The sequence below is a fragment of the Electrophorus electricus genome, chromosome 17 (genome assembly GCF_041902795.1).
Source record: "Electrophorus electricus isolate QZ-2024a chromosome 17, ASM4190279v1, whole genome shotgun sequence".
In the NCBI taxonomy this organism is placed as follows: Eukaryota; Metazoa; Chordata; class Actinopteri; order Gymnotiformes; family Gymnotidae; genus Electrophorus; species Electrophorus electricus.
In genome coordinates, this window is record NC_137513.1 from 17,993,206 (window position 1) to 18,014,042 (window position 20,837).

Genomic DNA, 20,837 nt, shown 5'->3' on the forward strand with positions numbered 1-20,837 from the left:
AGAGGGCCCGTCTCTTTAAGCTGTGTTCACGCTCCCTGCCATCAGGCCTGCACTCTCGTTCCGCCTCCGTCACCAGTGAGTGTGTATACACACACACACACACACACACACACACACACACGCACACAAAATAAGCTGCGACGCAGGCATTCCGCAGCGCCGAGGTCAAATGTTCGGATTGGCCCCGTAGTTTACACACCTCCGTAGTTTACTCACCTCCGTAGTTTACTCGCCCACAAAAACTACCAGTAAAGATGTCTGAAAGTATCTGAGGAGTATAAACTCCGAGCTAGGCCCGCGTGAAGGCAGGGACGTGGAGCGTCCGCCAGGGAACATCACGTCTCAGACTGTCCTCACATGGCAGGGATGAAGGCAAACGACTGAGCAAATGAGTCACTGGCAGCGCTTAGCCAGTGCAAAGTGAACTCCTGTTTGCCCAGAGCACACAGGGAGAGATGACTTGTACAGCAACGCCATCCTCCCCTCCCCTCCCCCATTGTGTTCCACACACACACACACACACATTCTGCGCCTTTCTCTCGCTTTCTCTCTGATAGTTGAATGTCAGGGGGTGAGCGTGTGTGACCTTGAGTCGCGTCAGAGACGCAGTGAGGTTAGCGCTGCCTGCAGTCGCCCTTGAACAGCATCTGCAAGAAAAGAAAAAAAAACCCTCACACTTTCCTGATGGATGTCTCGAATGTTCTGCTTTTCTCCAACGGCTGCATGGATTATCAGATCTGTGATGGAACATTTCAGTGAGGCTGTGGATGTTTAACCCTAAGCCTTGTCCGAGTCAAACGGCTATCCAGCCATCTGGCCAAAAATAAAATATAGAACTGGGAGATATTTGCCAGACAAAGAAGGAAGATTAAATACAAAAAAAAAACAAAAAACCCAACAACACAACAAGATTTGATACAGCAGAGAGATGAAACCAATCCAATGTGAGACACAAATTAGTACGTGCAGTATTACGTTAACACTTCGTGAAGTGACACCCAAGACGATGGGGGGGGGGGGATTTTTCTGGGAGACCATTTACGACAGAACATTCATGACGTGAATGACGACAAGTTCTCCGAGGTGCAGGGCCGCCTTCCGAGGAAACGGAGCTGGTGCTCCTGGCGAATGAAACTCTAGACTGCTCCGCCGACTGGCAACCAGCTGCTCTTGTCCTGCACGCCGGAGGGCCTGCTACCTTCTCCCTCCTCACCCCACCCGTGGCAAAATCATGGAGGAACTCAGCGTTGTTCGTCATCCCGTTCTGGTATGGGGCAAGAACAAGCTGCCAGGAACCTCAGCTACAAATACTACGCCTTCGGGTTGGCTACGTTTACAGCACCCCATGGGATGCTTGGACATTATTCCCTGGAATAACTGAAAGCAAGGAGTACACAGGTTTGTCAAAATGTAGCAGGATAGGCAGCTGCAAAAAAAGACACCAAATTCTTCGGCTTGTTAACTCTGCGAACTGGCTCTTGGGATAAAAATACGGCTTACATGGTGAAAACTGGCAATTTTTTCCCCCTGAAGATCCATAAACGAAAACCTTTCACTCATCCAAATGAACAAAAAGAATCCGCTATCAAGCAGATCTGTCTTTTTTTTTGGATGCCCACTGATATACACTTTTTAAATATTTATATGGAACTGCACTGAATGACTGCTAGTGTCTTGATAAAAACTAGAGTGATGAGGTGAACCTGGACTGAGGAGCCAAGTTTGAATAGCTTCATAAAAGAAGACCATGGCAAGTGACCTCCAAGCTTTTCAAAGGCAACTCAATCAAGGGCCTTTAACTTGTGAAAGGGTGGATAATTACCTCACATTCTTACAACCATTCAATGGGGTTGCACTGAAGTGACCTTTGTGTAAGTAAAAAAGGAATTCATGACCTATAATAAATATGATACCAGGACCAAGTCCTGTTAAAGTTCAGTGAAGGCAGTTTAGATGTCAGAGACAGAGCCTTTATTGTTTAACACCATTTTAAAAAAAAAGCTCCCAGGAGCACCTTCCTTCAGAAAACAACTGACACTATTCGCCAAAACAGCTCAAACCCAAATGTTTATTCTCCATTTCACATTGAAATTCATTTTTATGTTCACGTTATAAAGTTTAATATGTATTACACTCGTGGATTGGAATATCACATCACAGGAGACCAAATGTCACCATCACAGTACAAGAAATGGAATGAAATATGCTAATCGTAAACATGTGTGATCAATTTTCATTGGGACTCTTTATATAGCTGTTTACAGTTACATGCTTACTTTTGAAAAACAACAACATTAAGTTTGCTTTCAGTGTCCCTAGTTCTTATCTATGAAAGAAAATATAACATAGAATTAGCACATCTTTAATCTCTCCTTACAATGTACTTTTTATTTTTTTTGTTAAATATCCTGGAAAGTTGTTCATTTATAGCACAGCATACACAGCCCCACATACTGAAGCGAAGCCAAACTCTTCAAACTTAGTTGCCAAGGCTTATTAAGTCTTGTTTTGTTGAAGAGAAAATAGGTCAGATCCTGTTTCTTTTTTATCAAACAAAAGAAAAGTTCCAGAGAGTTTTATCACACAACTCTAAGGGGCCCACCTTCATTAACCCCAGTGAAAAGAGATCAAGCACTCATATGGCCAGATGCGTTTTCGAACCCTTATCAGGCAGACTGTATGTGAGACAGACACATCTTAATTAAATAGTGCTTCTAGCCAAGGACTGTGGCGACCACACTCTTTCGCCCGCTTCACCCAATCAGCACGGAGATAATTGAAGCAACTAATGGCGGAGGATTCTTTCTGACTATGAAAATCCCTCGCCTTTTTTAATGACATATTGTGCCACACAGCGTCTAAGAGAAGTGTTTTTCCTCAGTGACTGTAGGAATCAAAAATTTGGGAACAGTCTGGACTATGTCAGTCATGACAGGGTCCTGTGCTCTGTCTTTCTATGTCTGTTTAGGAGACAGTAGTAACTCGTTAGTCTGAACAAACACAGCAGTCAATCATTTGGTCTTGTCTGGTTTCTGTGAACCTGTATTTTTACATTTGCTAAATTCTCTTTTTATTCCCCTCTCTGTGGGAAACCAATTCTCCTTTAAGCAGAGGCCAGTTTATAATCTGGGGGCATTAATACAGCAGGATACAAATGCCACTCCCCCAGTGTCTTGGACTGGTGTAAACAGACAGTGCATATAAAAATAGCCTTTTTGTGAACTGGAAAATGTTCTTGTGTTGGACTGCAGTGTGTTCTCACTGCCTCTCCTGCATACCTTCCTGCTTGCGAACTGCTGCTCCAACCCTGCCCTGACCTTCAGCACTGGGAGGCAAACAAGGCTGACCCACTGCTAAACTTTTCCCCGCCTGGATGATAAGCGCCTGTTTAATTATATTCATCTACATGGATCTGACATTGTTCGGGGATGAAGTCAGAGGAGCGCAAGGTTACCGCGTGCTGAAAGGGAAGAGAATTTTAAAAGCCACCCGCTGCAGTACTTTGCAGCCAGCAACTATATTTTCTGCTTTGTTCCATGAGCCACAGAGGACTGCATCACTATCTGTTAGCGTGGAGGGCACACAAAGGATCTTTGCATATTAGTGGCCCGTCGATCGTGATTATAATGGGGGGGGGGGATCACTCAAAATCTAAACAACGATATTTTCTCTTCTTTGTTTTAAGCCCACCACCAACAAACCACAAGACATGGAATAGATAGTTTCCCAAATACTATTTATTTTTCTGTGAATGCGATGCAAGCCAGGTTTCAGCATTCCCCCACCAGATATTGCACGTCAGCAAGATATTCATGTCTCCATGTCATTTGCCAAGTGAGCACAACCAAGTGACCCAGCTCGGCTACTCTGCTATGACTAATTACATTAAAAGAAAGACCATCACAGCTTCTTCATTATTTCAATGGAAAGCAGCCATGTCTGCATGTGTGCGGAGGGCACTGTGGTTTTCATGACAGCAGTGGGTCCCATCACTCACATGCATGCCAATTCTCTCTGATAGATAGGTTTACATGTGTGCGCCCGCGTGCGCATGCGTGCCCCTCGTAGGCGGAACGTGCAGGACCGCTATAAAACATCTTCTAACGGCTGTGCCCAGCACTGTTCCAGTCTTCATCACATTTACGGGCAACCTGGATGTTTTATCACCTTCATCTCTCCTTGCTAGCTCCACCTAACCCACACAAAGCACGTAAGCGGATAGACGCAAACACTAATTAGATCATTGCCCTTATTTACGGCATTCAAATGTTTTCAGGTCAGCTCTAATCTCATCCTAATCAGTAAGGTCAATCCACAAAAAAGGGCAGATGGTTTAGAAAAAGAGAATAATGGGGGGAGGGGGGGAGGGGCAGGCACTTCTGTCAGATGTCTGGCTAGAGCGTCAACCACTAACCGCTAAACAGCGTTATGTAAGCAGCACAATGGCACAGAAAGTTGGTACAGAAAGAAGCGTTCAGCCGCTGTGGATAAACAGCCGATTCGCTGAACCATGTTTGAAATGGTGTCACTGCAGCTGACTGGAGTTTTAGCTCAGTTCACGAAGGGTTGCACGCCATTCGGCATCTCACGGCTGACAAGTTCAAAAAGGTTGTTTCAGACCATTTAAATTCTCCTCAGCTTGACATTGGCATCGTGAAATGAGATAAACTTGTCTCCAAGGCTTCGGGGGGAATTTACCAGCTGAATTCAAGGTGACGGCTTCATCACCCCTCATATCTTATGCAACACATTCTTTGTCAGGGAAAGCATATTTGGCTAAAAGCTGCCACTCGAAACTTTACCTAAAAAGAAGTAGTAGTGCTATAATCCTCCTCCTACAAAAAGGCACCTACTATCATGTCAAGCGAATATGATTCACTCTGCTATCGGCAGGCTCTAGCAATCAGACGAGTGCCACACATTTTGTGCCCCTTTGGCCCAGATGATTTTCACAGAGCGTAGCAGTTCTGGGTCCGTGTTCCACTTCCATTATGCTGATGCTTCAAATGAACGCTGTACTCGGCAGTGAGCCTACAAGCTCCATGCTGAGCCTCTACCCTTCAAGCAAACAGAGTTAAATTTGTACACTCCATTAGAAGCCTTCTGACCTTCTCCATGCCGAGGTTAAGAGAAGACTTCACCCCATAATCTCAGCGGGCAAGTCTTCAGGGAGATATTTTAAGGGGACATATTATTTAAAAATAAATAAATAAAAATAAACAAACAAAACAACCCAAATCAGTTTTCTAGTGCTTGTGCACATACTGGACTGACTACCAACCCAAAAACAGTTAAATAAGTCACTTTATGGGCTACCTAGGTGAGAAATCATGGGATTCAACAAGTCATTCAGATTTGACTCCCCTTCCTATGTTAGGCACAGGTCCATTAGAATTATGCTCCCTCCCCCATATTTCCACCCAGGGCTTGAGAATTACCTTTGCGACGGTCCCCACATGCACCAGACCCAGTAGCATTACATCGAACCTAAAAGCTAAGCATGGGAACTGCTCTGTTGTTGGCTGCACAACCCAGCACAAAACACTATATCTGCCCCCAGCCTCTGAGGACAGAAGAGCTGAGTGGATAAAGTTTATTTTTGATTGCAATGTCCCAGCTACAGTCGGCAAAAACCTCTACGTGTGTGCTAACTACTTTGAGTCTGACTGGTTTTCCAACCTGGGTCAGTGCAGGACTGGTAATGAAACTTTTACTAAAAGAGGGACTGTCTGTGGCAACTGACTGTACGTGGCAAACTGCATACAAGGCAAATGTAAGTATTTTAAAAACATCTATTTATTCTGTGTTTCTCTTTTGCCATTTAGCATTAGCCAACATTAGCTGAGGTAACACATACTAGATGTAATTTTCAAAAGTTGTTGCCATTACTTGCTGCGGGATAACGTTAACAATGTTAACACAATAACTTTAATGCTATTTAGTTTGTTAGTTTAATTTAAAAGGAACATCTCGTCATCAATACAAGGACAACGTGAAAATTAACTGAGAGAATAGGTGTAGATATTGAGTCGCTAGCAGTGGGTTTCCATGACACCGCCACCACAGCCAGCAAGACCATATGACCTTAGGCAAAGTACAAATATACTAAAAGAAATATCAAACTCAAACATCCTGTTGTATAATCGATTCTCAAACTTGTTCGGGGTCTGACTCTGGTTCAAACATATATGGTCGCACTGATGTGTCTCTTGGGCAGCCATGTTTCTCCCAGGCTCTGCGTTCAACAGTTGCCATGGCAGCACAAAGATGTACTCACAGTGACACACTGCATGGTGGGGTGAGCGGTGGCTCATCATTTAATGGAACGGCCACTCAAAGCGGCCCTCCTGAACAGGTTAGTTTGGACAAGGTAAGATAGGTACTGTGGTTTTTGAGCTTGGCGATATTTTGAACAGAGCACATCATAGGCATTTCATTTAGACCCAAGGCAATGTGACAATTTGTGGGAAAATGGGAATAATATGTTACCTTTATAAATAAGGTTTTGCTGTGTGCTAAATAACAAGCAGCTAATTAATGAAACACTGATAATTCATTTAAAGCAGCCAGCATGGACACTTTCCAAATGTGCTCGTGTTTTCTACAAGGCTGCAAGTAGAAAGCTCAAAGCTTTGTGGATAGGTATTTTTCCATGCCTTCTCCCAATTCAGAAGGTGCCATGTTCATAATTATCCCACATTGCTGACTTACAGAAGATATTGGGCCTATTTGTTCTGGCAAAAACATGTTAAACCCAGCTTGACCTCGATGTGACTCCCATGCTGGATAACAACCTTGAACCAGTGGCGACACTCTCCAAAGGCGCAGAGCCCTTTATCCACTCAACAGAGCCATCTGGATCAGGTTTCAGGGACCATTGCTGGAGATGCCCACTAAAAATACACCAGTGAACATGGAAGAGCTGGCCCAGAGTGGTCTGGAAGATCATTATCTCAGCTTGGAGGAAAACAATGTGCTCTTCAGGATCAGGCTGGACGCCTGTATTTAACCAGCACATAACAGGTCCATCATGACATAACCACTACAGGATAGGGACACACAGTCTAGTAGTATTGTACGCTCTTTTAACAGGAGCAGAGAAGTGCAATATGGCACGAGACGATTGGCTATCAAACAGTTAAACAGCTGCAGCCATTTGATAAATCTAAAGTGACATCTAAAAGGCCAATGAAAACCATAAAAACCAAAACAGGTTTACAAAAGACTCCAAGACTAAAGGCACCACCTTTCTCAGAAGGCCAAGCATTAGCATATCAAAGTGCCATGTGGAAAGCACAGCACTGTAATATTTACTCAGCTGTCGTTGGGACGTCTGACCCATCCTCCACCATGGACTCCTTCCCCTGTCCCCAAACAGGGAGGGCCAACCCACACGAGAGCAAAACAATGGGCTATGACCTGAACTTTAGAAAGATAGATAGATAAATAATTACATAAATATCCATCCCCTGGGTAACGCCATGGACTACACACCCACTCATGGTGTGAGGGTGACCACTGTTGCTCAGCAACAGATTAGCCTAGCCTAACTCTTAAGTGCAGTGATTCATGGAGCAACACTTGCACCCTCTCAAATCATGAGCGAAGGAGTTCCCACACATTAATACCAATGCAGCTCTTGACGGCAAGCAGCCTTCGACTGTTCAAACCATCCATGAATCTGTTGTCCTGCTGAAAAGACTCTTTCTATGGCTTCTAAAGGATCCTAGCAAATCTCTTACTGCTCAGGTAAAGATATGATTCTTCTGTGTCTATATTTAAGAGAGCTGATACAGGATGAGCATTCAGCTGTGACATCCTGCTGAAGACGACCATATAAACAAAGTACATTCTTTGAAATGCCTTGTTAAACACCTCTTTCCCAAGTTTTTGGCCAAAAATTGGACTCATCTTATGAAAATCATACAGGTCAGCAGTAAAATAGAGCCATAGACATGTACCCCTGCTCAGAGTTTAAGCAGAAATGAGGGTCTGAAATAACATGACTTCTAGGGGTGTGTTCAGACTTAGTAGCTTTGGTTCAACTGAAATGAACCCTGGTGCAATTGCTCCGTTCATTACAGTAAATATGAATGCTTCCTTTCGAACTTTGGTGCGCATCAAATAAGTGGACCAAGACCACCTGAGCAAGTGAATCTTGGTAGATTTCTAACAAATTCTGATGCAGTTCATTTGAAGTATGAACCCAGACAAACCAAAGGTAACAAAACGAACCAAACACAGAAGGCTAAACGGTTTGCAAAAGGACAGAATACACTGAAAAAATGTAAATGTTTTCCATTACAGTTCAGTACAGGCATTAGACATGTACAAGGTCTTCTCTTTGTAGCGTACCATCATTGGTATGTGCAGCAGAGGAATTTCTGGTGCTGATTTGACTCCTTTATCCATTTTACCCTGCCTAGCTGTGTTTCCAGAAGGTAAAAATATCACCAAGTATGCACAACCCCCATAAGTGAATTAAGACCATAGACTATCATACGTGTCACTTTTTAAAAAAACTTATTTTGGTTCGATTGTAAGTTTGTGTGTGTGAACACTAAGCAAACCATGACTAAAATGTAACAAAGGAACCTTTTTGTTGCTTGGGCCAGACAAAGGGAACTGAACCATGTGAAGTATAAACACATCCTAAGATCCCCCAAACAGGACACAAGCAGGATTTAAATACAGTTAGTATAATCTATAATCTTGCTTCACCATATGTTCTAAATGAATGGACTCAGTTTAATTAACCCCTATAGGATCAAGTAACACACGCATAGTAAGCGATACCAGCATAACTGCTGCACAGTTCACTGAATTACATAGAAATAAAATGTCCAACATTTAAAAAAACCTCCCAAATGTTTCTCCATAATTTCACAGTGGGAGTTGATGTATGTACAATTGCATTAATGGAAGTAATGGAATCATGGAATGGAAGCCTTTGGAATCTAGGCATCAATCAGAATCAATGTTCTGTTTGCATTTTGTCTCCTTGCCAATATGATAATAATGAACAGAAATTAGTACCATTCCATGCCACAACCCCGTAGACATCAACACATTGCAATGTCTCAGAGAATGAACACTGTACTGAAAATATAGTAGAGAAATATGGTGTCATGTTCCCAGTACATGTACTAATTCATGCTCCAACCTTGTTACATGTTCAGGAAAACAGCTGTTTCAATATGGCAGTAAATCCATAACCCTCTTTTACCTTCCTCAACAAATGCCCCTGTGTACCGTTTCACTCTCTATCTCTCACCATATATCAATCTTCTCAGTCATTCATAAATTCTGGAAAAAAAAATCCCCTTTTAGTTAATTGCTGAGCAAATTTAATTTCTAAAGAGGTCCTCCGAAGAGCAAGAGGTAATGAAGTTGGGATGCCTTGTCTGTCCGCATCACTGCCCCACCCTGTTTCACGGAGGCCAAAGACAAATGCCCGCACGGTGTCAGTCGCACGATTATGTAATAGTGAAGTGCTCTGCGGCTCCGGCTTATTGTAGGCCACACAGTGCCCTTCTGTGAGCTATGAAGACTCCAGAAAAGACAGGCAGCTAGGAAGTTGTGAAGGACAATCTCTCTCTCCCCCGACCCCACCCCCACTCCATTCCCTAAAAGGGACAGCACTCCAGCGGCCTTGAACTCAGACATCTCTGCTCGATGAGGGGACGTGGGGTAGGTCGGATATGGGGTTAGGGGTAGGAGGTATGACATTCATCAATCCGTCGGGCCTTAGATACAGACGGGCCCATAACCTTCAAAAGTCTGTGTATGGGTGTAGGATGACTGGCATTCAGCTGAGCCTCCTCCCTCAGTGGGCTTTGCCCAATATAACTGCGGGGTAGTTAAATTAAGGTGCCGTTGAATAACAGCCCTAAGTCCACTTTAACCATCACCCCTAGCATGTCCTCCCGAGCCTGCAATTATGCTGAGCCTGCTGCATCGGGAACCACCGCGGCCTCTCTTTCAGTGGCCATTAGAGATACTCAGAGAAGCTGGGCCAAGAGCAGGCATTCAGTCTGCCCGAAACAGCCAGGCACCAATCCATCAGCCAGCTCCCTGTTAAATCCCTAGAACTCGTCAATCATGGATCTCTATTAAAGACAACCAGGCTAGAAATAGTCCAGAAACAGTGAAGCATCATAAAGCCACTTTTAAATTCACCAAACTGCTGATATCTTGAAAGACCTGAATGACTGAACTGTTCATAACAGCCATACTGAGCTCTGTCTTATCTCTTTAAGCATGCCGTCATTGTTACTGGTGGAACACAAGCGAAGACGTGTAGTGGACAATAACGTAACAGCTCATTCTTGAAAAGGAACATGAGACATACACTGCGAACCTACTCATACAGATAGCACTCTTTTTTATCATGGCCATATGGCTTTCAATAATCTCTAACCTGTTAGTAGATCCCAACAAACTAAGATGCTTTGGGGCCATCCACACCTCTCTCTTCACCCAAGATGCACCTCTACCTAAAGCGGTAACTCAGTATGAAACAGCCCATTTTGAAAATGCAATTTTCTGAAACCTCCACCTTCCTGACTCCCACGCCAGCCACCACCTCCTCGGTGGAGGTGTTGCATGTGGTCTCACATGCGCAGGACGGTGGTACGCACGTGCCCCGTAAACTACGTGCATAATACCAGTCCACTCTATAAAAATGTCACCAATGCACCTCGCTCGCCCTGGGCTGACATTTCTATTCCACAGATGGAAAAATCATTCCTGTGTGGCACTGTTGACAGATGATCTGGCACCCGGAGACATGATTTAAGATCCTTCTTTTCCTTTTGCCCTCTACTTTTGTTTATGCCATTAGTTTAATACAGGACTCTTTGCTTGCATTTGTCTTTTTTTCCTTGCACTCCCCCCCCCCCCCCCCCCCCGTTATCCTCCCCGTCGCAAGCCACAGCGTGAGCCAATTAAAGAGGTACTGTAAATGTCTTCTTTTTTAAAGATGCTGCAGTGCTGAGATCTTGGCCGGCATGCTCACACTGAACTGTGGAGTTTACAAGGCCATGTCCAGGTGTCTTTGGAGCAAACCATTGCTTGTGTTGGGCCCTCTCCACTTGATTGATCTGACCTCCATCTCAGTGTGGCTCTGCTGTGTTGCTTTTTTTCCCCTTCTTCTTCCCAAACTATGAATAATGCAGCTCTGTCTCCATTACGGTCAATCAATTATGGGTCATGATTGAGGGACGTGATGACCTTATGTCCAGTAGATGAGTATTAGCTTGTGAGCACTGAACCACAACATGCTCACTCATAGGGAATCTCTCTCACACACACACATACTAAAAACCATACTCCACTGGAGTGTCCCTTTTTGTTTACTGCTTTGTCGTTCTTTGTTGCACTCATACAACAGCATTTCTAATTCACTCTCAGTTAATTGCATTCAGCATGAAGGTCAAAGTCCCATCACATGAGCCCTGTAATTCAAGTGATAAACTGGCACGGTAATTTCACTGAACAAACACAGAGCAAGAGTTCACAAACCTGTATTTTGTACTCAAACTGTCCACCCCTGGGGTCGTCTCAAAGCAGTGCAACAGCAACTGAAACATCTATACTTGAAAAGTGCATTTATCAGGGAGTTCAGTCTTACGCAACACAATTGAAGCTTTCATTTGGTTTCTATTCAGGCTTGCCGACAACCAGAAGACGTTTGAAGAAGGAGTAGTGCAAAGCTCAGAGGACAAATATCACAAAGCACTAGAAATGAAAGCTTCAGCATATTCCAAACCAGCACTCCAAATTCTATTTGTGTGTAGGGGCAAGTTTGTTTGCAATACAGCAAGCTTTTCCCAACATAGTTTAAACACTGTAAAATACAGGGCTGAAGTAAAGATACCAGCTACCATGCAGCTACCATCACAACCGTTCCGATTTGGTAAAATACAGAAAGTGGATCCGTATTTGCACAAATTGCTAAGATAACCCAAAACATACACACACACAAAAAAAATCTCTCAAATGTTTTTACTGTGCACAATGCTCATAACTAATTGTATATATGAATGCCTCTTCTCCAAAACTTCAGAGTACCGTTTACAAACTCCATTTACAAACCTAGAAACTAAAAAAAAAGGTTTTCCTTTTTTCTGTTGTTGATGTCTATACTACCTGTTACTTTGTTCATGTTTACATGTCACAGTATAAATACACAATATATAATTACTAATAATGTCTTGATAGTCCTCCAAAGATGAGGGGTGTTTGCATGCCAAAAAACAAACAAACAAAAACCTACATACTAATAGGTTTGTGACCCCTTAGCCTGTAGCCTCTGACCTTTTGACATTTACGACTACTCTCCACGGATCCATACTGACTGGAAGCGTAAAGAACTTAATAAAGTCTCAGTGCCAAAATCTATACTCCCAGTTATCACTGACTCCAAGCAGCATGGTGTTCAACAGTTAACAAACTATATGCTTATCTTACATAAGGAAAATGATAAGAAATACTTTATTAGGTTTTTTACTTACTAAAAAAACATTTAAGATGTCCTCCTGGGGAATACACAGCTCACACCATAGGCGAATAAAGGACTTCAACCTGAATATTTAGTTTCATATGTGGCAAGTGCCAAACACTGCAATCTATAGGTAAAAATATTCCAGAGTTCAAGATGTACGAGCATCCGTCACGATCAAGAAGGCTATAGGATCCGAGGGAACTGCGTTACTAAGGCTGTTTTGTATATCTACTCAAACGAGCTAGCGCACACACAACAGGGTCCATGATGATCAACAACAATAATATGCGTATTGGTGATGTGCCATGAATGACCGGCAAAGACATAAGATCCCCCTCTATTTTTTGCATGTGTTGTTTTGTGACTAGATCGGATGGTGCGCCCAAATTCTCATTGGCTTAAAGGGGTCTTTGCACTTGTCATTAATACTGTCTGCCGTTCGTAATTTCCATGTCACCTGGGCGACTGTAGCCTATTCGCGAAACAAAATATTCACCCTCGACTGAGCAGATTTGTATGTACACTATATGTGTACTCGTATACACAGGCTATGTATGCGAGAAAACACAGGCTATAGTGGAAAACCGACGCTTGGGCACAATGAGACAAATGGAAACGTCGGCCACCTCGACATCCTCGCATTGTGTGACATTTGCTCGTTTTGCTTATTTTATGCGCAGATGTTCAAACGTAGTCATTTGCACCCCACATTTAACGCAACAATGCAGGCTGGCGCATTCGATTCGAGGTTCGGTTCGTGTAGGCAATACATCGTGCATTGTTTTTAAACACCTAATGTTACGGATTAAGATTACAGGTTTACCCTCAGTTCCGCACGTACCTGTTCAAATGGATTTAGACAAGATTCCTTTGAGAATTACGTTGCGTTTTCGGAAACGCGCGACAGCCTTCGACAGCATGTTCAGCTTTCTTCCTATTGCGGGCGACGCCAAATTCGCCGGGCTTTCGGTTTTGAAGGGCCGACAGCGCCTTTTCCCTACACGAACGACGCGGTTTTCTAACGCTTTCTGCCGGAGTCCTGCAGTCGATTGACTTGAATTGTTTATTGAAGGTATCCCCGGCACTCTGCAATGCCATGTATACTCCTCCTATACCCAGCATGGGCGCCAGTCTTAAAGCTACAGTACGTCTAATTCTCCTACCAACCCAATGATATAATTAGGTAGACCTATATTAAGTTCCTGTATGATTACATGTAAGCGGCACAGGGGAGTTTCACCTCTTCTGGCGCATACCTGGTCATTACGTGTTAAGATTCCGAAGGGGTTTCATTTCAGCTACTGTTAAAAATAGACATAAAAGTCTGCACACACAGACCGAATAAGTCTCTAAAGCTTGAACATGCAAAACATGTATGGGTTATTACTTAGGGTAATCAATAATTGATTAATCATGCACTCTGGAATGTGAGACTGCTTTTTTTTCTGATGATAGAACTCTCTTAAACATTAAGCTATCATGCAATCTATTACAAGGGTCTCTTTGAAATGTAAACAATGCCAAATGGTTTTGGAATCCTTTTCTTTGTAATTCTGTATTTCATTAAAAATCCTAAATGCATGAAGTGCGTATGTATATATGTATATATGTATGTATACATTGGTTGTAAGTGTCCTGCAGAATTCACAGCCTTCGTCTTTTCAGCAAGTTCACACCTTACCACCCAGCGTGACCTGCCTTTACTTCTGGCTAAAGCGAACAAGCACCAGAGGGCTTCCCAAGCCTAAGCTCCTGCTGGGTGACACTATCAACCAGCCAGAGTTTCACAGCTTGCCTGAATACGAAGACATGTGAAGGTGTTGCCAGCCCCTCCTCCCTGCCAGACCCATGTTCCCATTCAAAGCTGTCACACGTTTCACAGCATCGGGTGAAGCCGCACAGACAGCTTTTATTCTGCTGGGCACTAATTATGCATTTTAAGAGGTCAAAGCTGAACTCTGACTAGGTACGGTTGAGGACACTGGTAAATTGTCAGTCTTTCCCTGTGCTCTGCTGGGAGCTGTCGTTGCCATCAACTGAAATGAGTACATTCTTATTTTTTAACTTTGAAACCCAAGCCAGTACAGTCTTATTTTTAAGCTTTAAGAACTCAAAGCAGGGTATTCTTATTTTTGAGCCTTAATAATTCAGATCAGTGGATTTTGATATCTCTGACGTTTTCAGTGCTTTTTTTCAGACCATAGTCATCAGCAAATGAATATCTTAAAAAAATATCTTCATAAAGTATAAATGAACAGCATTAAGAACAGTGCCTTTTTTTTACCCTGACATTAATGCCACAACACGTCATTATGAGTTATCTTATACAGCTTAGTCATAGGGGTTGAGTTACATCCTTTTCTTTAATACCACAACAGAAATAAACGGTTAACAAATCAAGGAGCACTTCCAAGCTAACCAGTGCACTGTGTCATGCATCAGACCTAAACAAAGCAGACTTTGGCCTTAGTATTTGATTACAAAGAAAAACAGCAGGCTTGCCAAGCGACAATGACCTTTGATTCGGCTGGTCTCGCTTGAACTTATGATGACCAGGAAAAGCACAGGCTCCTAAGGAAGGCCAGTGCCCACAAGGATAAAGGGTGAGGGAGGTTCTGACTGTGTTCTCACCTTTGAACTCAGTTACAAGGTTACACTCAGTTACACCTTTGAACTCAGTTACAAGATTACACTCAGTTACACCTTTGAACTCAGTTACAAGGTTACACTCAGTTACACCTTTGAACTCAGTTACAAAGGTTGCTGTTTTGGCTACAAAAGAGCAAAAGAAATTACAGTTTAACACAATATTGATAGGGCCACTAAAAATAGACTTTTCTTGCTGAGGAGTTGGGATCATGGGTAAATCAAGTAAAAAGTAAGGTAAATAAAACACAAACAATAAATACTACTCAGGTTATATACTGCTGCACAAAGAGAACACAGCAAACAAGCAATTTTGTTTGTGATAATGTACTTTTAAAGTCTTTTAAAGTCTTTTCTAAATGAGTTGTATAATGTCTACAGTTTGTGGCCTTGGGGTAAGATGTTATAAAACATCCAGTAACAAAGGTGTAATGTCAGAGTAGCACCATGTAAAATGGTTACCGTGGTTGTTTGTGGTTATTGTTTATCTTTTCTCCCTATATTTGTGTTTGTGATGTATACCTAATGACTATTCAAAAAAAAACCTGTTATGTCAGAAACATAACTTTCTGCCAAAGCATACATTATAGTCCATTCTGAGAAATACAAATGTCATGCCTGCAAAGAAATAAACAGCCTGCAAAATGATCTGGTCCCAAAATATCCTGATTAGGGTTTCGACGCACCTGATGCAGTTTCAGAGTCACGTGATTCTGGGTCAGTGCGACTGCTTCTTCTGAGCTCACAGATCACCACAGCGTGGTGTTTTGACGCCGGGTTGCCTGATGTGGGCCTCTCTGCGGGTTAGGACCCTGCATCATAACATCACCAGCACTATTTCACCGAGCGATGCGGATCAATACGATCTGTTTATGCATGCGGCCGGTGCGCGCAGCACTACGGTTCAGAGAGCGAAGTGCTCCTATTATGGCTGCTTAAGACCTGGCACAGACACAACAGCAGCCGAGGGACAGCTAGAGGAAGCACAGCTCATCCACACAGCTCCTTCCTCTTCCTCTTCCTCTTCCTCTTCCTCTTCTTCTTCCTGCTCTGGAAAGTAATAATTTAAATAAACAAGCACCAGACTAATAATCAGTTCCATTAGTACTTTGAAAAAAAAAAAAAAAAAAAAAAAAAAAAAACCTTTGTGTCAAATGTGTGGTTAATAAACGTGGAGAAATGAAAGTGTTTTGACAAGAAAGATTTAAAAAAAAAAAATCACAGGTTATAGCAAGTTAAGTGAGAGAGAGTGAGTGGGCGAGAGAGCCTGAGAGACTGAGAAGCCATTAACATGTGCAGGGCTCTGACACATTGTGCCCCACTGTGCCTGCATGGGCGAGCGGCATGCGGGGGGCTGAGGACTTGGCGTTAGGTGCAGGCCTGGCCTCACTGTGCCTGCACAATGTGCTGCCATGTGTGCCTGCATAGCCAGCATCTACATTCTACCCATTCTCCCTGCCCTTCCTATGAGCGTCGGTCACTCCCATAGGCAAAGCCCCCACGCTGGCCCGGCGATCAGTGGCTTAAGTACAAAACCTCATTGACCTAGCTAGAGGAATTTATTGGTTAAGGGACGAAAGATGCACCCAATTCTATTGCTACATATTTCTATTTGTAATACTATTGTAATAATATGGTATTGCTAATATGTTTATTCGTTTTTTTTTTGGGGGGGGGGGAGTTTTTATTTTATTTTTGCTAATAATACATTGTAATCCATATTGTAGACTCTATGGAGTTCAAATGAGATGTTTTGAGTCCTCAGTGTGAAGTTAAGAGTGGCAGGTATTTGTTCTTTGTTTTATCCTAAGTGTTGTTAATCTCTTTCTGAGAGACCCCTTAATCTCCGAAGCTGCATCTAACCCCATCAAACGTTTAACTTTTGCATGCTTGCGTTAATCTTTGCACGAGCATCCCTTTTATCAGTGAGGTGTAGATCCACATTCATTTTGCCTCAGGCTAGTGTCTCCCCCACGTGCGCGATCTCCCATTTTAATCCTCAGCTCAACCTGAGCGAAACATGTATTACTTTTCTCTATTTGCACCCCATAATTTAAGGAAAATGGAAGTAGACTGAATAAGACATCAGCTCACAGCAGGGTTATGGTGGTGAGGTTTAATGCAGCTTAGCTCTGCCCATGATATAATGCTGGGTAAGTGTTATTGGTCAACATCAGGCCATGGCAAAGATGTTCACTGTCTGTGGGTTTGCTCAGTTAACTTTGTGCTTAGCATCATGCTTGTGCATTGTGTGCCAGAGATTCTGAGTTACAAGATTAGCTTTGAGCTCTCGGAGGGGTGAATATGTACTAAAGCTTTCACTTTGCCATGCTGCATAATTTATGTGTTTTCATCAGTTCTAACTTTAGAAAATTCTTTTTCTGAAGAGCTACAGATCAAATGAAAAGTAGAAAAAAAAATGTTTCAACTGGCTAAGTCTCTGAATTCATGTGGCTCAGGAAAGTGAACAAAGCACATTTCTCTTTCCTTTTTTAATATTTATATGATTTCTTTCCCCACATTTCTGTGGTTGGCCTACATTCCTTCCAAAAACTCATGTCAGAATGGTCCATACATCACTCACCTCTGTGGCTCTCGGGAGCCACTCTACACGTGTGTGTGTGTGTGTGTGTGTGTGTGTGTGTGTGTGTGCACGTGTGTGTGGTTGTGAGTGCCTGTGTGTGCGCGTGTGCGTGTGTACGTGTGTGTTTGAGTGTGTGTGTGTGTGTGTGTGTGTGTGTGTGTGTGTGTGTGTGTGAACGGAGCCGCACTAGCTCCAACGCAGTGGCAATGCACCAGACTGGCTCGCTCCCTGCGTGCCGTGCCACCCCTCCTCCCAGCATGCTTTGTTTCTACATCTTGCTGACCCACTTTGTGCTCTCGGACTAATCCCTGTGGCCCGTTGCCGTGGGTGGTCTTGAAGGAACCTGCCTCCCTGCTTCTCCCTCATTAGAATATCAGATAGCATGAATATAAGAGTCCACAAAAAAAAAAGGAAAACAGAAAAAAAGAACAGAATGAACCAGGGCCGTCGAGGGATTTGGAAGCGCAGCATTGTGTGTGTTGTCTCGAGGGTCTCAGCTTGAACTCATTTACCATAGGCCTTGGCCTCCAATCACAGAACCCATTCTGAGTCACTGTGTCAACAACATTGTGTGCTGGACTAAGGCTGTCTATTCTTAGTGTGCAGACTCAATATCGGTGCTCAGTGTCACAAAGTTCAGTGAAATGTAACATAGTTGGGAAGTAAAGTAGTTCTATTCATCAGCTAACTTCTGAAGCTCAATAGGGCAGGTGTGCCTAACGGACCCCCCGCGCCCCCCCCCCCCCACACACACAATTGCCTTCCGCTACACACACCCACAAACACATCCACACATATTGCCTAGTGTGAGGCTTCTTGATGTACAAATTTTACAAGGTAGATTGGATTGGACTTGCTGTGACCCTTCATGGACAGGGGCCGCTCCTATTGTAATCAGAGAAAAAACAGTTATATTTGACAATGTCCTTTGTATTCCATTGACATAAAGAGCACATGTAATGGGCAATGCCATCTCTTTGTGAGGAACAGCATTTTTCCTGACAGAGTTCTGAAATAATTTACCTCATCAGTGCTTGAACTCAGAGACTTGAAGACATCAAAATGAGCTTTTGATTATGCTAGAACTTTCACCGTTCTGGTTTTTACGATCCTTTTCAGATTGCTGAGTCCCTGGTTAATAAATTGGATCTCACTCAGGCACTTTCCTCTCTGAAGTAAGCAGCATAATTACAGAAATGATCTTTAATTAGGGCAAAGAGAAGAATTATCCAGCTGTGGCCAGCGCAGTATTCTTCAACATCATTTTCTCTTTCAGTGAGCCAAAAAATCAAAGAGGACAATGTGGTGCTAAAATAATGAAGGAGGACAGACTGCCTTAGCTCATAAAGGCACCTTGGGGTGTTTTTCAGTGTCTTCGTTTTTCTCCCACCTTTATTCCGTCACAGAAATCAGAGGCCACTGTGATATTATTCTCTGCCCTTCACAGCAGACCTGAGATCAGCATTCCTCACGCCTCTCTGAACCATGACCGTTTTGGAACAAAACCTGAACCGCCATTGGGCCAGAGCTGGCATCAATCATAAACGCTGCTGGAGAGACAGACTGACAGCTAGACACTCCAGTCAGGAGAACAGGGCAAAGAGAGTGGGCGGGTTGGGGTCGCAGGGCTGGCGTAGAAGGAGGCGGGATCGAGCCCCTACTCAGACTTGCTGTTGGGCTACAGGGCAGCGGGCACAGGCAGGCTTGGCCCAGTTCACGTTCTGCTATTGACATGCCACCGCCCCGTATGCTCATTACCAGACCAGCAGGAGGTAGTCTGGGGCATGGAGAACTCCTGCATGCTGGTAAACCAGACTGCACCATTCATCGCAAATCCACCCTCATGTTCCCATTATGGGAGGAAAGGTTAATGTCCTCTGACCCTTGAGCCTGAGCTAAGAGGGCATGGTGAGGATACTGACATTTAAAAGCAGCGCTGCAAGGGTTGTCTGTATGTCTGAACGTTAAGGCCAAGTTTATTGCTTGATTAATGATAGAGGAACTGTTAAGTGTGTGTGTGTGTGTGTGTGTGTATGTGTGTGTGTGTAGGTGATGCGTGGGGTGTTTGGATATTGGTACTGGTTGCAGCACTTACACAAAACCCATATTATTAGTGCAAAAATGGTCTCAAGCAGTGAAGGCCAAGCTTCATAAGCTTGCTCTGTGAGCGGAAAATAACGAAAGTGGATGTCTTGAATTTTGAATGATTCCAATTATGTGACTAATAGATTAGATTAGGAAACCGAAGACAGTAATATTGAAATGAAATGCAGAACTCATTCCTCAGCACTCAGAGAAAAGAATAGCATTTAAAAGGCAGACCATGTTTATGATAATGCTTATTTGCAGCCTAAAGGAGAAAAGTAGGTATTTAAATCCCCATCGTTACACACCACAAGCTGCTCTATTCAGTACAATTAATTGTGTTCCCATTGGGCAATTATTTCCCCCATGATTATTTCATTTTACAGCTCACATAATGCAGCTGGTTTTCAGCCTGCTCACAGAAAAATGAAACGGTGACATTTGGATCAGGTGCTCATTGACGTCTATTTAAGGGTATCTCTCAATTTGTTTGTGATACTAAATAAAACACAGATGATGAAACCCCGGCGGTAAACTAAGCAGGCTGACCTTGGCCTGCCTCTGTAACACAACCCTCAGAATGATCTGCCGCTCAGCAACCTTGCACTGCCCTCTATTATCAGGCCTTCCCCCCCCCCACCCCCACCCCTCTCTCTCTCTCTTTCTCGCTCTCTCTTTCCCATTCTCTACCAGGGACTTATATCTTCTTATATCTGTCTGTGCACACAGATTCTACATGGCTCAGCTAATGGACTCAGATGTGCATTTTTCTGAACTGTCATCATTTTTCTCTTTAATACAATACAGAAGAATATGCCCAGAGGTCAGATGGGTCAGGTACCCCAAAGCAATTACTCCCCCCCCCCCCCCCCCATTGAAGCCCAACTTTGATCAATATGCAGTCATAAGAAAGCACATGAAAGTTCTTCTTTGGCTTCACCAACACAGCACCAGTTTTGCAGCAGGGGACGCGTATTTCCAGGTGACTAGCGGCTGGTGACGAGCGGGGCGTGATGG

At 43.4% G+C, this 20,837-nt stretch overlaps 2 protein-coding genes across 5 annotated transcripts in view; one reads left to right on the top strand and one right to left on the bottom strand.

Moving 5' to 3' along the window:
- Positions 1-13,629, bottom strand: part of nrip1a (nuclear receptor interacting protein 1a) — a 30,333-nt gene extending 16,704 nt beyond the window's left edge. The window contains exons 1-2 of one of the 4 annotated variants that reach the window (XM_027024335.3): positions 13,347-13,628; positions 587-647 (exon numbers count right to left, since the gene is read on the bottom strand). The gene's annotated coding sequence lies outside the window, so the exon portion shown is untranslated. Of the gene's footprint in view, positions 1-216; positions 521-586; positions 648-12,515 lie in introns of those variants that run through there. The other 3 variants (XM_027024336.3, XM_081700038.1, XM_081700041.1) reach the window with 3 other exon arrangements.
- The window catches only part of LOC145651818 (uncharacterized), a 32,445-nt gene continuing 12,305 nt past the window's right edge, over positions 698-20,837 (top strand). The window contains exons 1-2 of the mRNA XM_081700042.1: positions 698-5,773; positions 6,218-6,355. Of these exons, the coding sequence (XP_081556168.1) occupies positions 5,609-5,773; positions 6,218-6,355 (303 nt within the window). The 5' untranslated portion in view covers positions 698-5,608. The remainder of the gene's footprint in view (positions 5,774-6,217; positions 6,356-20,837) is intronic.